This window comes from Carassius auratus, chromosome 15, assembly GCF_003368295.1.
Source record: "Carassius auratus strain Wakin chromosome 15, ASM336829v1, whole genome shotgun sequence".
NCBI classification, from domain to species: domain Eukaryota; kingdom Metazoa; phylum Chordata; class Actinopteri; order Cypriniformes; family Cyprinidae; genus Carassius; species Carassius auratus.
The window spans coordinates 24,698,561-24,720,085 of record NC_039257.1 but is presented as its reverse complement, the minus strand read 5'-3'; the positions used below and the strand labels follow the sequence as shown (position 1 = coordinate 24,720,085).

Genomic DNA, 21,525 nt, shown 5'->3' with positions numbered 1-21,525 from the left:
GTTCCCACGAGTTATGTCGTGCCACGACAAAACTAAGTAAACCAAACAAGTCACCTTACGGGCATCGTACACAACATTAAAGGTTTTTATACTTTATTATTTTAAACATAAATTGGTTTTAAAATTCTGATCCACTTACTACAGAATAAAGAAAATATATGAAGACATTCCCTAGTAAAAAAGTAATATACTAAAAATTGGTTTATTTCATACTAGATATAGTTCTTGCCTTTTGTTTGAGATTATTGATATAAAAAGTATTTTTGGAGTACTACTTGTGCACAATGCTTATTTCTTTATATTAAGTATAAAATGTGTTTTAGTGTGATTTATTGATGAGCATTTGATGATCTTTGAGTAGTATCAGTCTTTAGATGCTGGATATTTCAAGTGTAACTGAAGTTTACTCGCAGTAGTTCCACTTCAGCACAATCAAATATACTTCAGTATATCTCAAGATGGACTTCAGCAATGCTTCTGCATAATGAAAGTGTAACGAATGCACACAGGAACGAGAGATCCAATTGCAGTGTTTTAATGGGGTAACCCAAAATCAAAATCCAAAAACAGGCTAGAGGTCAATAACAAGGAAAGCAGTCCCAAAAACAAGAAACATAAAAAAACACAAGGGAACACGAGAAAGCTGTGTGATGGAAAACAAAGACTCCATAAGACAGAATGAGACAGGCTGGTTTATATGGACAGGTGAAAACAATAAAAGTGGAGACAGCTGAGTGCAATTACCAGGTGTGCAATTAACAGTGATGAATGGGACAAAGGCTTGTGGTAAATGTAGTGCCTACAGTGGGGTGACTATGGGGAAGGGAGACCACTAGTGGACACCCAGGGATACACAGACCAGACACTGTGACATTACACCCTCCTCTAAGGAGCAGCTACCAGATGCTCCACCGAACACAAGAACAGACCAAGGAACACAGAGACCAGGAGGGAGGTGGATTGGTGGAGGATAAGGGGGAGGGATGGAGGGCCAGGTCCATAGAGGGAAACAGAGAGAGGAACCGCACCCCGGCAAGGCAGGGGCCACTACCGGCCTCACACGTCCACGGGCTAAGCCTTCATCAGAAGGATTTGGGCTCCCCACTCCCACGCAGAGAGAGCGGTCCTCTGTACGCCACATTTCCCGTGCCCCGTGGCCAGGGGCGGGGATTCAGCGCTGGGCTCTTCCCTCTTTGCTCGCCGCTACTGAGGGAATCCTTGTTAGTTTATTTTCCTACGCTTAGTAATATGCTTAAATTCAGCGGGTCGTCTTGCCTGATCTGAGGTCGTCACTGGATGGGTTAGTGGCGGCCGCTCCCCGGGATGGGGGAGGCTGGCCTGTAGAGTATGGGTTCGCCGGGTCCCCCAGCACCCGACCCCCGTGGTGATGTCTGCCCGCGGCGAGAGTTGGAGGGCCCCATCGCGCGGGCAGCAAAGGGGTTTCAGACCCACCAGCAGCCTCGGGGAGGAGGACCTCTAGTGCGCTCGACGTGTCGATGATCAATGTGTCCTGCATTTCACATTAGTTCTCACAGCTAGCTGCATTATTCATCGACACACGAGCCGAGTGATCCACCGCTAAGAGTTTTTAAAAGCTAACTCTTTTTTTGTTAGAGGTCTCGAGGCCTTTAGCTGCAGACAAGGGTTATGGGATTAAAAGGGGGTCTTGACCCGGAAGTGAAACAAAAACAAAACAAAGAGGATAGGAGGGAACGGAAAGTTCAGGGGCCCAGGGCATAGCCGACAGGGCAGGAATCCAAGGTGCAGCAGGTGGAACTGGAGCCCACCAAAGCCGAGCGGATGAAACTGATGCCGACCAGGGCAGTGCAAAGAACCACCACCGCCTTGCGGATGAGACAGAAGCCCACCAGGGCGGCGTAGAGGGCCACCACAGCTGAGCAGACAGGACAGATGCCCACCAGGGCAGTGCAAAGAACCACCACCGCCTTGCGGATGAGACAGATGCCCACCAGGGCGGCACAGAAGACCACCACAGTGGGATCGATGGCACAGGAGAGCATATCTGGTTAGGTAAGCCTGAAATAGAGAACATGAACAGGTTAAGGATGGCCTCTGTGGCCCTGATGAGATGGTAGATGGTCTCCATGGCCATGACAGGATAAGTTGAGTGCTCAGAGAGTTCGGGCTGAGATGTGACATGGCTCTGGTAGTTCAGCAGAGACGTGGAGAGACTCTGGTAGTTCCGTGGTGATTTGACTGGGTTCAGAGGACTCGACTCTGGAGGGACCACGGGGACCTGACTCGACTCTGGAGGGACCACGGGGACCTGACTCGACTCTGGAGGGACCACGGGGACCTGACTCGACTCTGGTCTTGAGATGAAGATGAAAAAGTGAAAAAGTGGAGATACTGACTGACAGCGAATGAGGAGGAAGTCATGAAATGTTTCTTGAGGAGTAAATCATCATATTATTCTGATTTCTGAAGATCATGTGACACTGAAGACTGGAGGAATGATGCTGAAAATACAGCGGAGCATCACAGGAATAAATTACAGTATTATTGGAGTGTGCATTACTGTTCTATAATTTTTCAATACTAGTTAGAAAAGGACAAGTGTTGGAAATGTTGACATCCACCTTCAATATAAAGCAAAGGGAATACATATTTATCAGATGAAAGACATGAATCCATGCAGGGTTGAGTCTGTGTGTGGTTCATTGATCATGCAGACGTGTCAGAGTCACTGAGCTCTCGACTGATTATCAGCTCACGTGGGCTGGAGATTCCTGATGGACGCTCTGCTTCTGTCATGTGACTCACAGACTCATCGATCGCTCAGTATTGATCCTAGTGTGTTTGATGTGCTTCTGTTCTTGTTGCAGCTGAGGCGGATGCAGGAGATGCTGCAGAAGATCCAGGAGCAGATGCACACGCAGCGAGAGGCGTATTAACACACCTGTGCTGATCTGAAGACACGGGGAAACACCGCAGTATCAGCTGAGAGAGTGAGCCGATCACACACGGCTTCACCGGTCTCGGCACATTTCACCCCAAAATAAACATAATTTTTTTTTCTTTCTTTCTTTCTTTCTAGCATTATATTCTTGATAATGAATCAAATTATAATTATGGTAATGTAAAAAAATAAAAAAATAAAAAATAAAATTGAAAGACATACAGACATGTTACTTTTAAATGATATTATTATTATTATTTTATTTATTTTTCTATTGGTGATATGGGAAGTGTTTTCTGTTTCAAAAATGTATATTGTGCTTAATAAAAATAGGATATACAATATTGAGTTGAAATTGAACCCAGACATGTTGATATAGATCAAAGGAACATTGTCATTGCACAGACAGGTTATTCAGATCATTCAAATGTTCTTCAGATTTGACAAAAAGAGTTTTTTTAAGGAACTGATGGCTGAAAGGTTCTCTGATGAACACAAGATGATTATTCAGCAGAACTTCTGTCTGACTGACTGATATTAATGAAATATCTCTGTGTCTTGTGTAAGTCTGAGTCGATGTGTAATGCAGACACGTCTGCTCGTTGTCCAGTATGCGTTTCTACCCCAGGATGGATATCTTAGCATAGATACAAGGGAATTATTTTGAATTATTTTTACTATTTAACTTTATTTTGTATAATGTTCACTAATGGCATTGGTTGTAATGTATGTCTTATTAAACTGCAAAAGCTTATTTTGGAATGTTTTTTAACAATAATAACTTTTATTTTCTTATTGGAGAAATGAAGTAGAGAGATATTTTTGTTACCACATCTAACCCTTGGACTGTTCTCTGGAGAAGACATCGCTGCTGGAGACTCATCAACCCTTTAACTACACATGGGCTAACACCCCACAGAATAAAGGATATCTCTCCCACATCATATATATATATTTATTTTTTATTTTTTTATTTTTTTCTTGGGTAATTTTGGTGAACACTATTAGCAAACAGCGTTGAGTTCTGCAAACTGTGGGGTCAGCGGTGGAAGAATAAATAAACCCATTTAATATGGACTATATTCTTCTGTTATTTCAGTCATTTTTTAATATCATGTTTCATAAAACTGATAGATTCATTTTAGGATTATAGGTTTACTATTTATAGACATTTAAATTGTTAAACTGTATTAGAGCTTTAAAACGATAATTTTTTTGTTTTGTTTTTCAAAGATTGGTAAAGATGGAATAACTAGAGTTCTTTAATAAATGCTGTGTGTCCATGTAATGCTCTGGCTATCACTTCTTAACACACTTCTGCTAATGTATATTCATTCATGCATGTATGTCTGAGCTGTTCTAGAAAGTGCATGGATGCTTCTTTATTCTGTTAAAAGCATCGATCTGTCAGTGGTTTGAGGTTGTGTCGGATGGGTGCCGCGGGTCGGCAGTAAAAAGCTCAGCACAGTTTCACTGTATGAACAAATCCACTGAACACAGCAGCTTACAGCAATCATTCACACATACACACAGTAAAGAAGTGAAAATAATATGTGACACAAGCTAACATCCTGGAATGAATGTTGACTGAATCTGTGCTCGATCTGTATTGTATTGATGTTAACTCTTAATTCTGAGGTTTGCTGGACGTGAGGCCAAATCTCTCTGACAAACAGCACACCGTGGACCTTCTTTATCAGCGAAGGTGGGCGTCTGTTTGAGAGAGCTAACGTAACCCCAGTGAGCCTTGAACACCATCTGGACAGAGAAGAACACTTCTGATTCACATCAGTCCAAACAGTCGTTAACTGAGCCATCAAATATAGAAGAACAGTAGACTACAATAATGGTTTCAGATGAGTGAAAATGATTACACAATTCATGCTTCTCTTGATCTTAAATGCTTGAAATGGCTATTCATAGAAACATGCATTGTATAAATATCTTTATTAAAAAAATGGTATTATTGTTTATTGGTTTATTTTATTCTAAGTGTAAAGGATAACTAGAAAAAAAGTTTGTTGAGACAAACTTTAAGTTGGCTTGAGAAAGCCTGACCAGAAAGTTTGAAGAAGTTAGCATTAACTTAGTTGAAGAAGCATGTTTCTAGCATGATTAGCATGATGCTAACATGTTTCTAGCATGATTAGCATTGTTGCTAGCATGTTTCTAGCATGATTAACATGTTGCTAGCATGTTTCTAGCATGATTAACATGTTGCTAGCATGTTGTTAACATGTTTCTAGCATGATTAACATGCAACTAGCATGTTGCTAACATGTTTACCATGTTGCTAACATGTCGCTAGCATGTTTCTAGCATAATTAACATGCAACTAGCATGATTTTACCATGATTAGCATTGTTGCTAGCATGTTTCTAGCATGATTAGTATATTGCTAGCATGTCGCTAGCATGTTTCTAGCATGATTAGCATATTGCTAGCATGACTAGCATGCGACTAGCATGTTGCTAGCATGAGTAGCATGTTGTTAGCATTTTTCTAACATGATTAGCATGGGACTAGCATTTTGACTAGCATTATTTTACCATGATTAGCATGTTGCTAGCATGTTTCTAGCATTATTAGCATATTGATAGCATGTTGCTAGCATGTTTCTAACATGATTAGCATGTTGCTAGCATGTTGTTAGCATGTTTCTAGCATGATTAGCATGCAACTAGCATGTTGCTAGCATTATTTTACCATGATTATCATTGTTGCTAGCATATTATTGATAGCATGTCGCTAGCATGTTGGTAGCATGATTAGCATGTTGCTAGCATGTTGTTAACATTTTTCTAGCATGATTAGGATGCGACTAGCATGTTGCTAGCATTATTTTACCATGATTAACATTGTTGCTAGCATATTTCTAGCATGATTAGCATATTGCTAGCATGTCGCTAGCATGATTCTAGCATGATTAGCATGTTTGTTAGCATTACTAGCATGTGACTAGCATGTTTCTAGCATGATTAGCATGATGTTAGCATGTTTCTAACATGATTAGCATGCTGTTAGCATGTTTCTAACATGATTAGCATGGGACTAGCATGTTGTTAGTATGATTTTACCATGATTAGCATATTGCTAGCATGTCGCTAACATGTTTCTAGCATGATTAACATGTTTCTAGCATGATTAACATGTTTCTAGCATGACTAGCATGCGACTAGCATGTTGTTAACATGATTAGCATGTTGGTAGGATGTTCTTAACATGATTAGAATGCGACTAGCATGTTGCTAGCATGATTTTAGCATGATTAGCATTTTGTTAGCATGTTTCTAACATGACTAGCATGCGATGATTTACCACAGTTTACCATTATTTACCACAATTTACCATAGTTTACAATGATTTACTATAGTATACCACGATTTACCATGTTCAAGTATGATTTACTGATTCTAGCATGATTTATCTTAGTTTACCATGATTTACCATAGTTTACCATGATTTACTATAGTATACCACGATTTACCATGTTCAAGTATGATTTACTGATTCTAGTATGATTTATCATAGTTTACCATGATTTACTATAGTATACCACGATTTACCATGTTCAAGTATGATTTACTGATTCTAGCATGATTTATCTTAGTTTACCATGATTTACCACGATTTACCATAGTTTACCATGATTTACTATAGTATACCACGATTTACCATGTTCAAGTATTATTTATTGATTCTAGCATGATTTACCATAGTTTACCATGATTTACCATAGTTTACCATTATTTACCACGATTTACCATAGTTTACCATGATTTACTATAGTATACCACAATGTACCATGTTCAAGCATGATTTACTGATTCTAGCATGATTTATCATAGTTTACCATGATTTACTATAGTATACCACGATTTACCATGTTCAAGTATGATTTATTGATTCTAGCATGATATTCCATAGTTTACCATGATTTACCGCGATTTACTATAGTTTACCATGATTTACTATAGTATACCACAATTTGCCATGTTCAAGTATAATTTACTGATTCTAGCATGATTTACCATAGTTTACCATTATTTACTATAGTATAACATGATTTACCATGTTCAAGTATGATTTACTATGATTCTAGCATGATTTATCATAGTTTACCATGATTAATTATAGATAGATAGATAGATAGATAGATAGATAGATAGATAGATAGATAGATAGATAGATAGAAATAGTCAGATAGATAGATAGATAGATATATAGATTAGATGAGTTTGAATGAGTTTAAATTGATTAGCATCAAAGCTTGAAGTTGGCTTTCTCAAGCCAACTTAATGAAGGACTATAGCTCATGAGCGCCCACTTCTGCTCTGGAGAAGCTAATGTTTGATAGTCTCTTTTGTGTTTCAAGCTAAAGTGAGATGACAACACTTCAAACTGAGGGAAATGGGCAGCATAAAGAGATCTTACTCTACACTTATCACACCTTGACATCAAAATATGACCTTTGAACCACATGTACAAATACAGGAGATCAAACGACATGGCAAAATTAAACATCAGAGAAAAATCTTATAGAAAAAAATGTATCAATGAAATTCATTCCAGCTTTGTGAAACTTGAACATGTGTGAAGTAGGGAGGTTGATGAACTTTAGATGTTGTCAGATAGTAAATGATTTGCCATCTGAATGAAATATCTGTGTCTTACATCTAGCGCTTGTCCTGTGCCTGTGAATCAGATGGACAGCAGCAATTTATCAGTGGTGACAGTCAAGCTGTTGTACACAGGACAGAAATGTAGGCTAACATCGGCTAACAACGTAATTAAACACTATTAACAGCAATGGTTATATGTTGCAATCAAACGTTGGTAGTTCTGAATGTTTGAGGGTTGACATCAAGTGAAGGCAGCCGCAGGAACGGCTTCTGAAGAAAGTCTAGGCATTTCTTCTTGTATACTCATGAGAAATACACCCTAAAACACAAGAATCTGCTTCTCTGTATGAGATCTTTGGATCTGTGATGCATCTCTGATTTAATCCAATCACAAAAGCTCCAGATTTATTTTGGGGTTTTCCTTCTTTACTTCATTCTGCCCCTCATTTCCCTTCTGTTGTTAAATGTCATTTCGTTAGCCGTGTTCCTAGCTTTGTGTTTATTAAATACTCCTCGCTCCGTCGTTCCTGTGCTCCGTGTGTGAATCAAGACTCCAGCTCTTTGAAACTCTGTTGCATCACGTGTTAGAGTTACTATCATGCATAAAACCCCTAAAACAACACTGATAGGAATACTAAGATATAAATAATAAAACCATCAAAGCATTTCAAAACTGCTCTGGTCATGTGACAATTTGCCCTAACCAAGTGAAACTTAAACATATTTATTAGAGATTATTTAAAACAAAGGAACAATGGACAAATGCTGTTTTGCCATTGAATATTAATGATCAGGACAATGAAATGTTCAAAGTTTTAAGGGACGTTAAACTGGGACGACAACCTAAGAGATATTATTAAAAAAAACATATCAAAGACTTATTTTCTTTAGACAACTTAAGTTTGGAGTATGTAAAGCTGATATGTCTCTGTATGCCTCTGAAGCGTGCTGATGCTCTCAGTTATAGTGTGGTTTATAGCTCCACAGCTCAGCACAGAAGACAGATTTGTGAAATCACTCAGGCTGCTTCCAAAAGGATTGGTTGGGATGTGATCTTCCCACTATTGATGAGATCTGTGTCTCTCGTATACAGAAAAAAAGGTTTAACAATCCAGAAAGAGCCCTTGCATCCAGCCAGACATCTCTTTACACCTCAGGTTCAGACAGACGCCTCAGAGCAATTAAACTTTTCTGAACAGCTCGTATATATTTTATGTATGTATATGAACAGCTATGCATATATTTGAATGTGTTATTTTTGTTGTAGAGATCACCAAACAAATTCCAAACAACTAGGGAGTTTGGTAAAAAAAAAAAAAAAAAAAAAAAAAAAACACGGTAAAACATTGTTTCCATATTTGCAGATAATGCAGTTAAACGCCAGTCAGTAAAATCTTTAGGATTGTAAAAATGAAACTCTTCTTTATGGTCACTTTAGAGACTGATGGGATTAAATTGTTCAAGTGATTCAATATTTAGTTTTTAGAGTTATGAAGGCAAATATAACTATTCAAAACATTTGATTTTTTGTGAATTTTCAAAGCATCTGGAGACGCTCCAGTAATAATAATGACAGTAAACGCAATATTTCACTAATTTCATCCTCTGAGTAACTCTGTATTCTTCATGTTGACAGAAACAGATGAAGAAGAAAAACCTGAATGCAATGCTTCAAACGCTTTATCTTAGCACTACTGGGGATGTCTTTTTGTGTGTGTGTGTGCTTTTTTCTCACTAAACTTATTACGCATTATTATTATTATTCCATTTTTTTTTTGTCATTTTGGATTAAAGCTTTTTCTAAATGTGTGTTGGCTGTTTTACAGCTGTTATTGTGATGCAGTTGAATCACTTGACTTTCTGAAGAGACTCTTTCTGCTTGAACGGCTGCGGAGGTCATTCAGACCGTGTGTACGAGTGATTACCACACTCTCCTCGCAGACCCAATGCCCCAATCTCTTATCAGAGGGACGTTCAGATAAGTCCCGGCTCTTACAAGGAAAAGCCTGAAGCACTACTGCCATTGATTTTTTTTCCTGAGTAAATCACTGTGTTTGCTTAATTGGTTTACTTAAACTCCTACTCAGATGAGCTGATATGAGCATGAACCCATCAGGAATGTTTTCCCTGATTTTATGTTGTATAGGGTTCTTGTCTATCTGAAAACAAGACAAGGGCAAACAGATGGCATGTGACTGAAGAACTGAATCTTTAGTAGCCCATGTTAATGATCTGACTCTCCGTCTGAGCGAGTCGCCCTTTGGCTCCGGCTGCGATTGGCCTCCGCAGAATCTCCATATGAGGTGAGACCTCTGTGTGTGTGTGTGTGTGTGTGTGTGTGTGTGTGTGTGTGTGTGTGTGTGTGTGTGTGTGTGTGTGTGTTACACTCTGGATGGTGCATTGCTTCATATTAGTAAAAACATATGAAACTAAAATGCACGCTTAATCTCAGCTGCAACATTTTAACATCAAACATTTAGTAATTACTTTTTAAAGGAATTGTGATTCTCTGGAAACAGTGACTTGTTTTATTTAAATCATATTTTCCCACCTTAGACTAAACTTACTTAAGCTTTAACTACATGTTATTAGTACATCCTAACATTTATATTAGTAGTAAAAAAGGAACATTTGTTTTTCAAACATGTTTGTGCCAGTCCTGTTGCATTCAGCATGCTATCGTTAAGAGTTATGGAGTCAAAGGTCAGGGCACAAAGCAGATTAGGCTACGCTAAATGTCATTATTTACATTCTTGTATGCTGTTCCAAGAACAGTGTGATTGAATCATGTAACAGAGTTCAGTATCCTGTTCATCCCATCAGCACTTCAGGAGTAGCTTCCGGAGAAAGCCCGGTTAACATGTTGAGAAAGTGTAACCTGAGAAAAGAACATGTTCAGAACAACTGAAAATCATTTTGGAAAATAACTTCTGTGTTCAGAATGATCAGAATCTCTAAGATCTATCTGTTAAATGTGCGATAACAGCATATATTAAGTAGGAATATATGTTAAAGTACTAATGTTAAGAGTACACTGTAAAATGGTTTGTAAGGTCTCCAAAAAAATGTTCCTCAAATGACCAAAACTAATTGAAATGGATGTATCCAAGTCCAAAACCAATATATATATATAATTTTATATGACTGAATTCATCAGTCTAAACAATGTCAACAAACGTCATATTTAAGGGTGAGATTTGATGGAAATAATTGCAGTTGACTCATTATTTTCTTGTGGATCTAAACTGCTTCAGAAGTAACTGATATAAAGATGTAGCACATGGTAAATGAGGAATGAACCAGTATATCTGTGAGGTTCACTTATAGATGTGGACTAGCATGCATGCATGTGCTGACCCCCTCGATTGGGAACCTTTGAACCCTGTGGGGAGGAGGTGAGGGGTTGAGGTTCGGGCCCCCTCCCTCCGGCTCGACCCTTTAAAAGAGCCGTCCCTGGCCCTGCTCTTCAGTCTCGTCCCAGACCCAGACATCAACAGGTAAGCAGCGTTTACTTACAGCAGAGTGTTCTGGAGAGCGCTAGCAGAAAAATGAGCTTGTATTGAATTATATATGTAAACTGCAATCAGTTTTTTTTTTAAGTACCAAAAGTAATAATTGTATTTTGGAGATGAATAATGAGACCTCTTTGATGAAATATGATTGGTTACTGTAGATGTGTAACCTTTCTTCTCAGATGCGTGAAAGGAGTATCAGGTTAGACTGAAGTTCTCCAGGTCCACAACAATGTGACCGAGTCAATCCAATTTCAGATTACGATTCAGATTAAGAGCTAATCTTCTTGTGCAGCCTTTGTAACTCTGTCTAATCTGGGATTAATTAGAGTCTAGTCTGACATTTGCTGTAGGGGAGATCTCAAGGAGTCGTGCTGCAGTCTTAGTGTCAGCATCCCCTTGGTTAGAAACCTTAAACCTTTGTATTGATTGTGATTAACAACATCTGTGTTTCTTTGTTCTTTTTGGCCCAGATCCATGATGAGGTTTGTAGTCCTTGCCCTCGCTGTTTTACTGGCAGGTATATAAACCCACTACTTCTCTCAACATTGTCAAAACATCAGCATTGTTGTCTTGCTTTCCAGATTAAAATGTATTCCAAGAAAAATGTTATTAAACTTTTCATAAGATATCAATATTTTTTCAAAGAATACATGTATATATCCTGTTTCTAAATCTTTTAGTTTTCTTCTGGTTTTGCCAAAAAGTGTTTAATATCTTGCACAATTTAGCTTTTCATTTAAAATATTTGGAAGAATGTCTAGATATTTTTACTGAAAAAAAAAACATAAAGATGCAGTAAATCTATTTGATAAACATTATTGTATTGAGTTAACTGGTTCAGATGAAACTGTAGTTCAGATCTAGTCAGACTGAATCTGTGTGGTTTGCTCAGGATGCCAGGCCCGATTCCTGCAGGACCAAGCACCATCGCAGCTGGAGCACGTGAAGTCTGCGCTCCAGGTCTACGCTGATCAGATGAAGCAGTCGGCACACAAGGCCCTCACTCACCTCGACGGCACAGAGTTCGCAGACTACAAGTAAGAACAAATGCTTTGAGTTAAAAGGACGTAAGACCATAGTTCATCTTCAGAACACAAATTAAGATATTTCTGCTGAAATCAAAGAGCTCTCTGACTCTTCATAGACAGCAACGTTCCCAGGTCCAGAAATGTAGTAAGGACATCGATAAAACTGTCCATGTGACATCCTTGGCTCAACTTCAGTTTTTCAAAAGTAGGAGAATACTTTTTGTGTGCAAAGGAAACAAAAATAACGACTTTATTCAATAATTCCTCTCCCAGAGTTTCTGTCTTCCACAATTTTATCACAAGTATCACGATGAATTTGCAAGCTTTACCCTAAGCGTAAACAAAGCATAAAACGTTGATTATGTTGTCAAAAGTATTCTCATTGCAGTTGAATTGGTATCTATGGAGGGTCAGAGAGCTCTTGAATTTCATCAGAAATATGTTAATTTGTGTTCCGAAGATGAACAAAGATCTTGCATGAGCAAACAACATGAAGGTGATTAATTAATGACAGAATTTTCTTTTAGGGGTGAACAAATAATTTCTTCATTCAATTTTCATCTTACATTTATACATGAACTATTCCAGCAACAGCTAACCTAAATCCTCGTCCTGTTTAGGCAGTTCCTGGGCCAGTCTGTGGACAACCTCCATGGCTACTTGCAGGGCGGCTTCCAAGCCATTGGCCCTGTTGGTGGCCAGGTGCTGGAGGCCACTAAAGACACACGCGAGAAGCTGGCCAAGGACGTGGAGGAGCTCCGCAAGAAGATCGAGCCCATGCGTGAGGAGCTGAGGCAGGTGCTGCAGAAGCACTTCGAGGAGTACAGAGGCGAGCTGAAGCCTTTCATCGAGGAGTACCTGACCAAACAGCAAAAGTTCATGGAGGAAATGAAGACCAAGCTGGAGCCTCTGGTCAAGAGCTTGAAGGGGAAGATCGAAGTCAACTGGGAGGAGACCAAGTCCAAGCTGATGCCCATCTTGGAGGCTGTGCGTGAGAAGGTGGCAGAGCACATCCAGGCCTTGAAGACACTGCTGGAGCCCTACATCCAGGAGTACAGGGACCAGGTGGAGAAGGGAGCCCAGGAGTTCCGCCAGAGCGTCAAATCTGGAGAACTGAGGAAGAAGATGGAAGAGTTGGGCACGGAGGTGAAGCCTCACTTCGAGGCTATTTTCGCAGCCGTCCAAAAAGCTATGAGCAAGGCATAAACCAACCCTTTTTTACACCTTCTCTTTACCTCACCACCAGTGCAGAGTGTCAACATCTCGAGCCATCATCGTCTGGAAGGCTTTTCTCCAAGCATAACTGACCTTCGCTGAAGCACATACTCAACATGCTCACAACACACTCACATGCACTTTTGACAAATTAGACAGGACTCACATTGGCTCTAATGGGCAAACACAGCTAAGAATTTAAGAACTCTGAAACCTGTTCTTTCAAAAATGCCTAGCAAAAATCCTTTGCTAAGCAGCTTTTTGTTAAAAACTGATTTTCAATGTTCAATGAAATAAAATAATAATAATTAAAAAAAAAATCTTCATACTATTTCTAGAAGTGTGTCTTATTTTTAAGAGATGTTTTATTTTAAAGTCTGATTCCACTAATAACAAACCATCAACTTTGCCTCAAACTCCTAATTTTCTGTGTATTAATAGTTAGTAAGGTAGTTGTTAAGTGTTGGTATTGGTTAGGGTTAGGGATGTATGGTCATTCAGAATAAGCTCTTTATAACTACTATAACTACTAATAAACAGCCAATATGTTAAAAATAGGCATGCTAATATGCATCTAGTTGATAGTGAGAATTGGTCCCTAAACTAGGACATTTTTTTGACATTATATGGAAAAATATAAATATATTAATATCAAGTCCAAAACATTTTTACATTATTATGCACAATAAAATAATCTGATTTTTTTATAATAAAAAATCTGAATTAGGCATTCATAATGTTGCAGTCACTGGAAATTAATATTGCCTACCCTTTTTTCAATCAGGACCACTTTCGTCAAGTATATTAATTATAATTATATTGCATACAGTTAGTTTTGGTGGTATGGTTCTGTTCTGTCCATGCAGCCTTGCTTGAACAGAGCGGGAAGAGATACAGAACATAACCATTAAATGCATACATAACTACAAGCAGCAATGCGATGGGAGAGAATTTAAATAGACCGCTTGTGATAGGTGTCAAGACTGGATTGGTACATGTCAGGAACAGCTGACTGTCGGCTGATGCAAGCGTGACTGACGTGGCCTGACTGAACTAACACAATGCTGAATAATTCAAATGCACAACAATGGCCTTAAACTAAAAAGAGATTTAGATCTGATTAACAAGTTGATTACAAAAATGTGTCAGCATTAATCAATTCATCATGCTTTAGTGATCTTTTACTTATTAGTAACAGGGCAAGATGGATGTGGTGGCCAAATTAAAGACCCCAGGACAGACCATGTCAACACCAACCATTATATTTTACTGAACATATTAATGAGAAACACAATTGTGTGCCTTTCAGGCTATGTCTTACTGACAAGTTAAAGGCGCTAATCCATTTTCAGAGCAATTCTCCTTTGCCTTGGTTTGCATTAAAATTCAAGAATATGGTCAGAAATTGTTTTTGGTAAACAGATTATCATGAGGAGCTGCTGCGATAACTCAGATTTTTCCTTCCTATGGGACAACACAAGAACTTCATCAGAAGAACTTCTTCAAATGCTTCATAAATGTGCACAGACGATTATTATCTGATCTGTCTTCATGGTCTGTCAGAACCTCAATGCTCAGCTGAAGGCTGTTCAGTCACAGTGAGCGAGTGAGTGATCATGGGTCAAAGGTCAGAACTGTTTTACATCAGAACAATGGTGGTAAATGTCCATTTAGCTGTTTGTGGAGTGCTAGAGGTGCGATCGAACGCTGCCACAGATTGGCTGATTCTTCTGTCCTAGGTCAATAATGCTGGCTGATTTGTCTGTAACTAACAAATACTTGAGTGTAACACAGAGTAAGTTTTTGTGGGCATCGTGGGTCATGGGTTGTTAAAGAGTAATATGGATGAGGTGCAGAGATCCTACATATTAGATCTCTCAGATTATATAAAGGCCAGACTGAAGCATCCTAAGCAACAGACGGACGCAGTGTGAGGAAGTCAAGTCAAGTCACCTTTATTCATATAGCGCTTTAAACAAAATACATTGCGTCAAAGCAACTGAACAACAATGCAAAATGACAGTTAAAGGCAGTTCATCATTGAATTCAGTGATGTCATCTCTGTTCAGTTTAAATAGTATCTGTGCATTTATTTGCAATCAAGTTAATGATATCGCTGTAGAAGAAGTGACCCCAACTAAGCAAGCCAGAGGCGACATCGGTGACAGAATGGAGAAAAAAACCTTGGGAGAAACCAGGCTCAGTTGGGGGTCAGTTCTCCTCTGACCAGACGAAACCAGTAGTTCAATTCCAGACTGCAGCAAAGTCAGATTCTTCTAATGATGTAGCAAGTACTGTACATCAGGTGTTATGGGAAGTGTTCCCAGTTCCGGTTTACCTAATTAATGCAGCCTAAAAATCCTTTAATGGATTTGGATATTAAAAGCATATTAGTATGTTATGTGTAAGCCAGGTTAAAGAGATGGGTCTTTAATCTAGATTTAAACTGCAAGAGTGTGTCTGCCTCCCGGACAATGTTAGGTAGGTTATTCCAGAGTTTAGGAGCCAAATAGGAAAAGGATCTGCCGCCCGCAGTTGATTTTGATATTCTAGGTATTATCAAATTGCCTGAGTTTTGAGAATGTAGCGGACGTAGAGGAGTATAATGTAAAATGAGCTCATTCAAATACTGAGGTGCTGAACCATTTAGGGCGTTATTAGTAATAAGCAATATTTTAAAATCTATACAATGTTTGATAGGGAGCCAGTGCAGTGTGGACAGGACCGGGCTAATATGGTCATACTTCCTGGTTCTAGTAAGAACTCTTGCTGCTGCATTTTGGACTAGCTGTAGTTTGTTTACTAAGCGTGCAGAACAACCACCCGATAAAGCATTACAATAACGTATAGCGAATTCTCTGGTGTAATAGATGCCTTTGGCCTTACGCAACATATAGATAAAGCTACTCATAAACTGGGACACACACTTGATTTAATTTTATCGTATGGTTTTAATGTCGATAATATTGTGATTGAGGAGGCCACTTTCTCTGATCATAAGTCTATTACATTTGACATCACCCTTTTCAGTTCCCAGCAAACTGTCAGAGTTCAGGATCATTACTGTCGCCAGATACATTCTCTTACTGCATCTCAGTTTTCTGATAGTTTTTTAAAGTGATGTTAATGTTGCATCTATTATTGCAACAGAGGCATCATTCTCCTCTAGTCCGGATGAATTAGTCACCCTTTTTCACTCATCTTGCTCTTCCATACTTGACTCTGTAGCACCTTTCGCATACACTCGCTCCAAACTTAAATCTCATTAATGGTTAGATGAGAATACGCGCTCTCTTAGACAGGCCTGTCGTAAAGCTGAAGGGAAATGGAAAAAGGATCATCTCAATGTTTCTTTTCAAATTTTTAAATCTGCATTAGCTTCTTTTCAGGCAGCAGCAAAAATAGCCAGAGCAAAGCACCTCTCTGATTTGATCAGCAAACACTCAAACAGACCTAAAATTGTATTTAGTACAATAAACTCTGTTATCAACCCCTCAAATTCCCCAGTTGTTGATGTATTTACATTTACATTTACATTTAGCAGACACTTTTATCCAAAGCGACTTACAAATGAGAACAATAGAAGCAGTCAGGTCAACAAGAGAACTACAACAGTATACAAGTGCCATGACAAGTCTCAGTTAGTCTAGTATAGAACGCATAGCCAGGTATTTTTTTTTTTTTTTTTTATTAAATGAAAAAGGCAAGAAAAGGAAAAAGTGCTGGTGTTAGTAGGTTAAGTGCAGGCGAAAAAGATGAGTCTTTAGATGTTTCTTGAAAATGAGTAAAGACTCAGCTGTACGAATTGAGATTGGGAGGTCATTCCACCAGCTGGGCACAGTCCAGGAAAAGGTCCGTGAGAGTGATTTTGAATTTATTTGGGATGGCACCACAAGGCGTTGTTCACTTGCAGAGCGCAAACTTCTGGAGGGCACATAGGATTTAACCAGTGAGTTTAGGTAAGTTGGTGCCGTGCCAGTGGTCGTCTTGTAGGCAACAGTACCTTGAATTTGATGCGAGCAGCTACTGGTAGCCAGTGTAACCTGATGAGGAGAGGAGTAACATGAGCTTTTTTTGGCTCATTGAAGACAACCCTCGCTGCTGCATTCTGGATCATTTGCAGAGGCTTGACAGTACATGCAGGAAGAGCCAGGAGAGCATTACAAAAGTCCAGTCTGGAGAGAACAAGAGCTTGGACAAGAAGTTGGGTTGCTTGCTCTGACAGGAAGGGTCTAATCTACCTAATGTTGTATAAGGCAAACCTGCAGGACCGGGTCGTTGTAGCAATGTGGTCAGTGAAGCTTAACTGATGATCCATCACAACTCCTAGGTTTCTGGCTGTCCTCGAAGGAGTAATGGTTGATGAACCCAGCTGCATGGAGAAGTTGTGATGAAGCAATGGGTTAGCTGGAATCACCAGGAGTTCAGTCTTTGTAAGGTTAAGCTGAAGGTGATGGTCATTCATCCAGCTAGAAATGTCACTCACACAGGCTGAAATGTGAGCAGCTACCGTCGGGTCATCTGGCTGGAATGAGAAGTAGAGTTGGGTGTCATCAGCGTAGCAGTGATAAGAAAAGCCATGCTTCTGAATGACAGATCCTAAAGATGTCATGTAGATGGAGAAGAGAAGTGGTCCAAGTACTGAGCCTTGAGGAACCCCAGTAGCAAGGTGTTGTGACTTAGAAACATCACCCCTCCCAGACACACTGAAGGATCTGTTAGAGAGGTAGGACTTAACCCACAGGAGAGCAGTTCCAGAGATGCCCATCTTTCTGAGAGTGGACAGGAGAATCTGGTGATTAACAGTGTCAAAAGCAGCAGACAGGTCCAGTTAGATGAGCACAGAGGATTTTGAAGCTGCTCTTGCTAGTCGCAGGGCTTCAGTAACCGAGAGCAGAGCAGTCTCAGTTGAGTGGCCACTTTTGAAGCCAGATTGGTTGCTGTCCAGGAGGTTGTTCTGTACAAGGAACATAGAAAGCTGGTTGAACACAGCTTGCTCAAGTGTCTTTGCAATGAATGGAAGAAGGGATACCGGTCTGTAGTTTTCAAGAACCGCTGGATTTAGAGATGGTTTCTTGAGCAGTGGGTTTACCCGAGCCTGCTTGAATGCTGAGGGAAATGTTCCAGAGTGAAGAGAGGAGTTGATAATGTGAGTATGCGAAAGTATGACTGAAGAAGAGATTGCTTGAAAGAGGTGAGTGGGGATCGGATCAAGTGGACAAGTAGTAGGATGATTGGATTGGATAAGTTTGGAGACGTCCATCTCTGAGAGTGGAGAGGAGGAGGATAAAGAGTGTGCATCGGTCATTGTGAAGTTGTCCTCAGTCTGTGGTGTGGAGAATTGGTCACTGATGGATCTTGTCTTATTTGTGAGGAAAGCTGCAAAGTCGTCCGCTGTAAGAGTCGATGGAGGAGGTGGAGGCGGCGGATTAAAAATAGAGAAGAGAAAGTCTTGAAGAGTGTCCGAGCATCACAGCTCTAAATAATCTAGCATCTAAATAATCTACTGATACCTGTGAGGAATTGCTTAAGTTTTTAACTAATAAAATTGAGAACTTTAGATCAGTGTTTACTCCCACCTCATCTGCTACTCCACCTGGTTGCTGAGGGGTACTGGCTACTTTTAACCAATTTCAGCCCATCTCTCTCATTGAATTGAGGAATTTAGTATCACATATGAAACCTAGTACTTCATCTTTTGATTCGATCCCCTCTTCTATTATAAAGGATGTTTTTGATGTAGTCGGTCCCTCCATTCTGGTCATCTTAAATCTATGTCTTGCATCCGGCACTGTCCCTACATGTTTTTAAGAATGCGGTGGTCCAGCCCCTGCTCAAAAAACATGATCTCGATGTTAAACTCCTAAATAATTACCGTCCCATTTCTAAGCTTCCTTTTATCTCTAAAGTTTTGGAAAAAGCCTTTCTGTCACAGCTGCTCCCCTTTTTGACCACTCACAATATACTAGAACCTTTTCAGTCAGGTTTTAGATCATTTCATAGTACTGAAACCGCTCTGCTCAAAGTAGCCAATGATCTTCTCCTTACACTAGATTCAGGTGATAATGCCATCCTGATAATATTGGATCTTCGACACTATCGATCACAACATCCTCCTTACTCGCCTTGATCAGCAGGTGGGCATTAGTCAGTCCCTCCAGAAAAATGTGATTATGCGATCGCCTGATTTATTGCATAATCAGCCAAAGGCCGATCTTTTGCAGCATAAATTGCCGATTTCAGAAAGCAAAATATGCGGGGCTAGCATGATTTCATAATCCCTGTATTTTTGTTGCAAAAAAATCACATATATATTAGCAGAAAGTTGAAAAATGTTGCGTTTACTTCAGTCAAGTAGGTGCCATTTTCCCCTTATTGCCATGGGAACCTTACGCAGTGACATAATTACGTGACGGGAACATCATCTGCGAACTCCACGGTGAAACCAGGGTGAAACTTGAAGCGCGCAAATCATTCTTATTTGCCAACAAAAATAAGCGCAAAAGAACGCGCGAAGCAGTTTCCCGATTTTTTACATGACAGTGGACACAAATTATATTGTGAGAACTTGCTAAAACTGCGGTTTGATGAAATAGAGAAAAAAAGGTGATTCCCCCAACACCCCCTTCTCACTAGGCTACTAACACTGTTGTAGTTTCACTCAGAAGTTGATGCAACTTTACAGTTGTAAGATTGCTCTTTTTTGTTACAGAACAGTACCATAAACTTTCAGTTGTAATTATATTAGTAGTATGTAAAATAATTTACGTTGCAGTAAGAGATTGCAACTTAAATATTCTGTGGTTTAGTATGCTCGCTTATCATAGGAAGTAATAAGAAATTACTCTTTACATTAAGGTAGTAGCCTAGTGAGAAAAAGGTGTTGGGGGAATCACCCCTTTTTTCTCTTTTTCAGTCTCAATTTCATCGCATAAAATTGCAAAAATATCCCGCATATTCCAGCGCATTTTTTTAAGAAAACGTGCCGCAAAATCAAGGATTTTTGCCCGCAACAATCACAAAAAAATCTGTGTTTTTCTGGAGGGACTGATTAGGGAGACTGCATTACTTTGGTTCCGTTCCCATCTCAATGATAGGACTTTCTCCTTTTTTTTGTTTGTTTTTAAGGCACTTAATGGGCTCGCCCCAACCTATATCACCGACCTTGTACAGCCATACTCAGTTCAAAGGTCACTGAGATCCTCAAACACAGGGCTCCTGCTTGTGCCGCACTCACGGCTTAAACAGAGAGGTGACAGAGCCTTTGCAGTTACTGCCCCACGTTTGTGGAACCAGCTCCCCCAGGATATTAGATCTGCCCCCTCCATTACTGCATTCAAATCCAGGTAAAAAACTCATTTTTATTCCTTGGCTTTCCTTGTTCCATAACCTGATACTTCTTTTTGTTTTCTGTATTTCTGTGTTGTGTGACCTGATATTGAAGGCTTATTTTTATTAATGTTTTATATAATTATGATTATTGAATCTACGTGTTTATATTTTTATTGTCTTTTTAGCTATTCATTGTACAGCACTTTGGTCAGTTTTGTGCTGTGTGTAAATGTGCTTTATAAATTAAAATTACTAACTTACTTACAACTACACACAATTTTGTTCTGATTTTGATAATAGAAGATGTTCATAATTGTCATTATTTTTGTTTAAATATACATTTCGAAATCATGTAATCTAATTATATAAAAACAGTAAAACTGAACATTTTATTTTTTTTCCTTCTTTTTAATGATGCAGGAATCTTGCAATAATGGTAAAATACTGTGGTAAATGACCATGGCATTTATTTTGCTCCTTGGTGTATATGAAAGCGTTGAGGTATTTCCAGCTGGTAGTGTCACTGTGCTGAGATAGCAATGCTGGGGACAATGTCAATGATTTGCATGAAAACACTGAATACAAATGTTAACGTGTTTCACTGTTGTGCAGTACAAGAGGAAATGGTCTGATGAATAAACTCCAAGCTCCATGATGCTTCACTGCAGTGTCTGTGTCAGTGCGCTAGTGTAAGAGCAGTCTGATTCATTCAGTGAATCGGCTCGTTTGAGTGATTCACTTTAACGAACCTCGTTTCATAAATGTTTTGCTAAATATCGATTTATTTTTATAGGAGACATGTTGTGTGTAATGTGCATCGTTTGTGATTTCACCTAACAATTTAAATTCAATCCACTACAATGTTTTTTTTTTTTTTTTTTCATTCGAGTGAT

The 21,525-nt window shown here is 39.2% G+C and overlaps 2 protein-coding genes across 2 annotated transcripts in view; both read left to right on the top strand.

Moving 5' to 3' along the window:
- Positions 1-4,161, top strand: part of LOC113115455 (septin-5) — a 21,257-nt gene extending 17,096 nt beyond the window's left edge. Inside the window, exon 13 of the mRNA XM_026283033.1 lies at positions 2,847-4,161. Coding sequence (XP_026138818.1) covers positions 2,847-2,915 — 69 coding nt within the window. The 3' untranslated portion in view covers positions 2,916-4,161. The remainder of the gene's footprint in view (positions 1-2,846) is intronic.
- A 6,768-nt stretch (positions 4,162-10,929) lies between these two features.
- On the top strand, positions 10,930-13,609 carry LOC113115452 (apolipoprotein A-I-2-like). Its single transcript, XM_026283025.1, has 4 exons — positions 10,930-11,039; positions 11,528-11,574; positions 11,950-12,094; positions 12,706-13,609. The coding sequence occupies exons 2-4, from the start codon at positions 11,532-11,534 to the stop codon at positions 13,289-13,291; spliced, it is 774 nt and encodes a 257-aa protein (XP_026138810.1). The 5' UTR covers positions 10,930-11,039; positions 11,528-11,531; the 3' UTR covers positions 13,292-13,609.
- Positions 13,610-21,525: the final 7,916 nt, after the last annotated feature.

Excerpts from the sequence above, each read along its gene's own strand:
- LOC113115452 (XM_026283025.1), top strand. The coding sequence starts at position 11,532 with ATGATGAGGTTTGTAGTCCTTGCCCTCGCTGTTTTACTGGCAG. Across the intron at positions 11,575-11,949 it reads CCTCGCTGTTTTACTGGCAG|GATGCCAGGCCCGATTCCTG; the intron begins GTATATAAACCC and ends TGGTTTGCTCAG. Across the intron at positions 12,095-12,705 it reads ACAGAGTTCGCAGACTACAA|GCAGTTCCTGGGCCAGTCTG; the intron begins GTAAGAACAAAT and ends CGTCCTGTTTAG.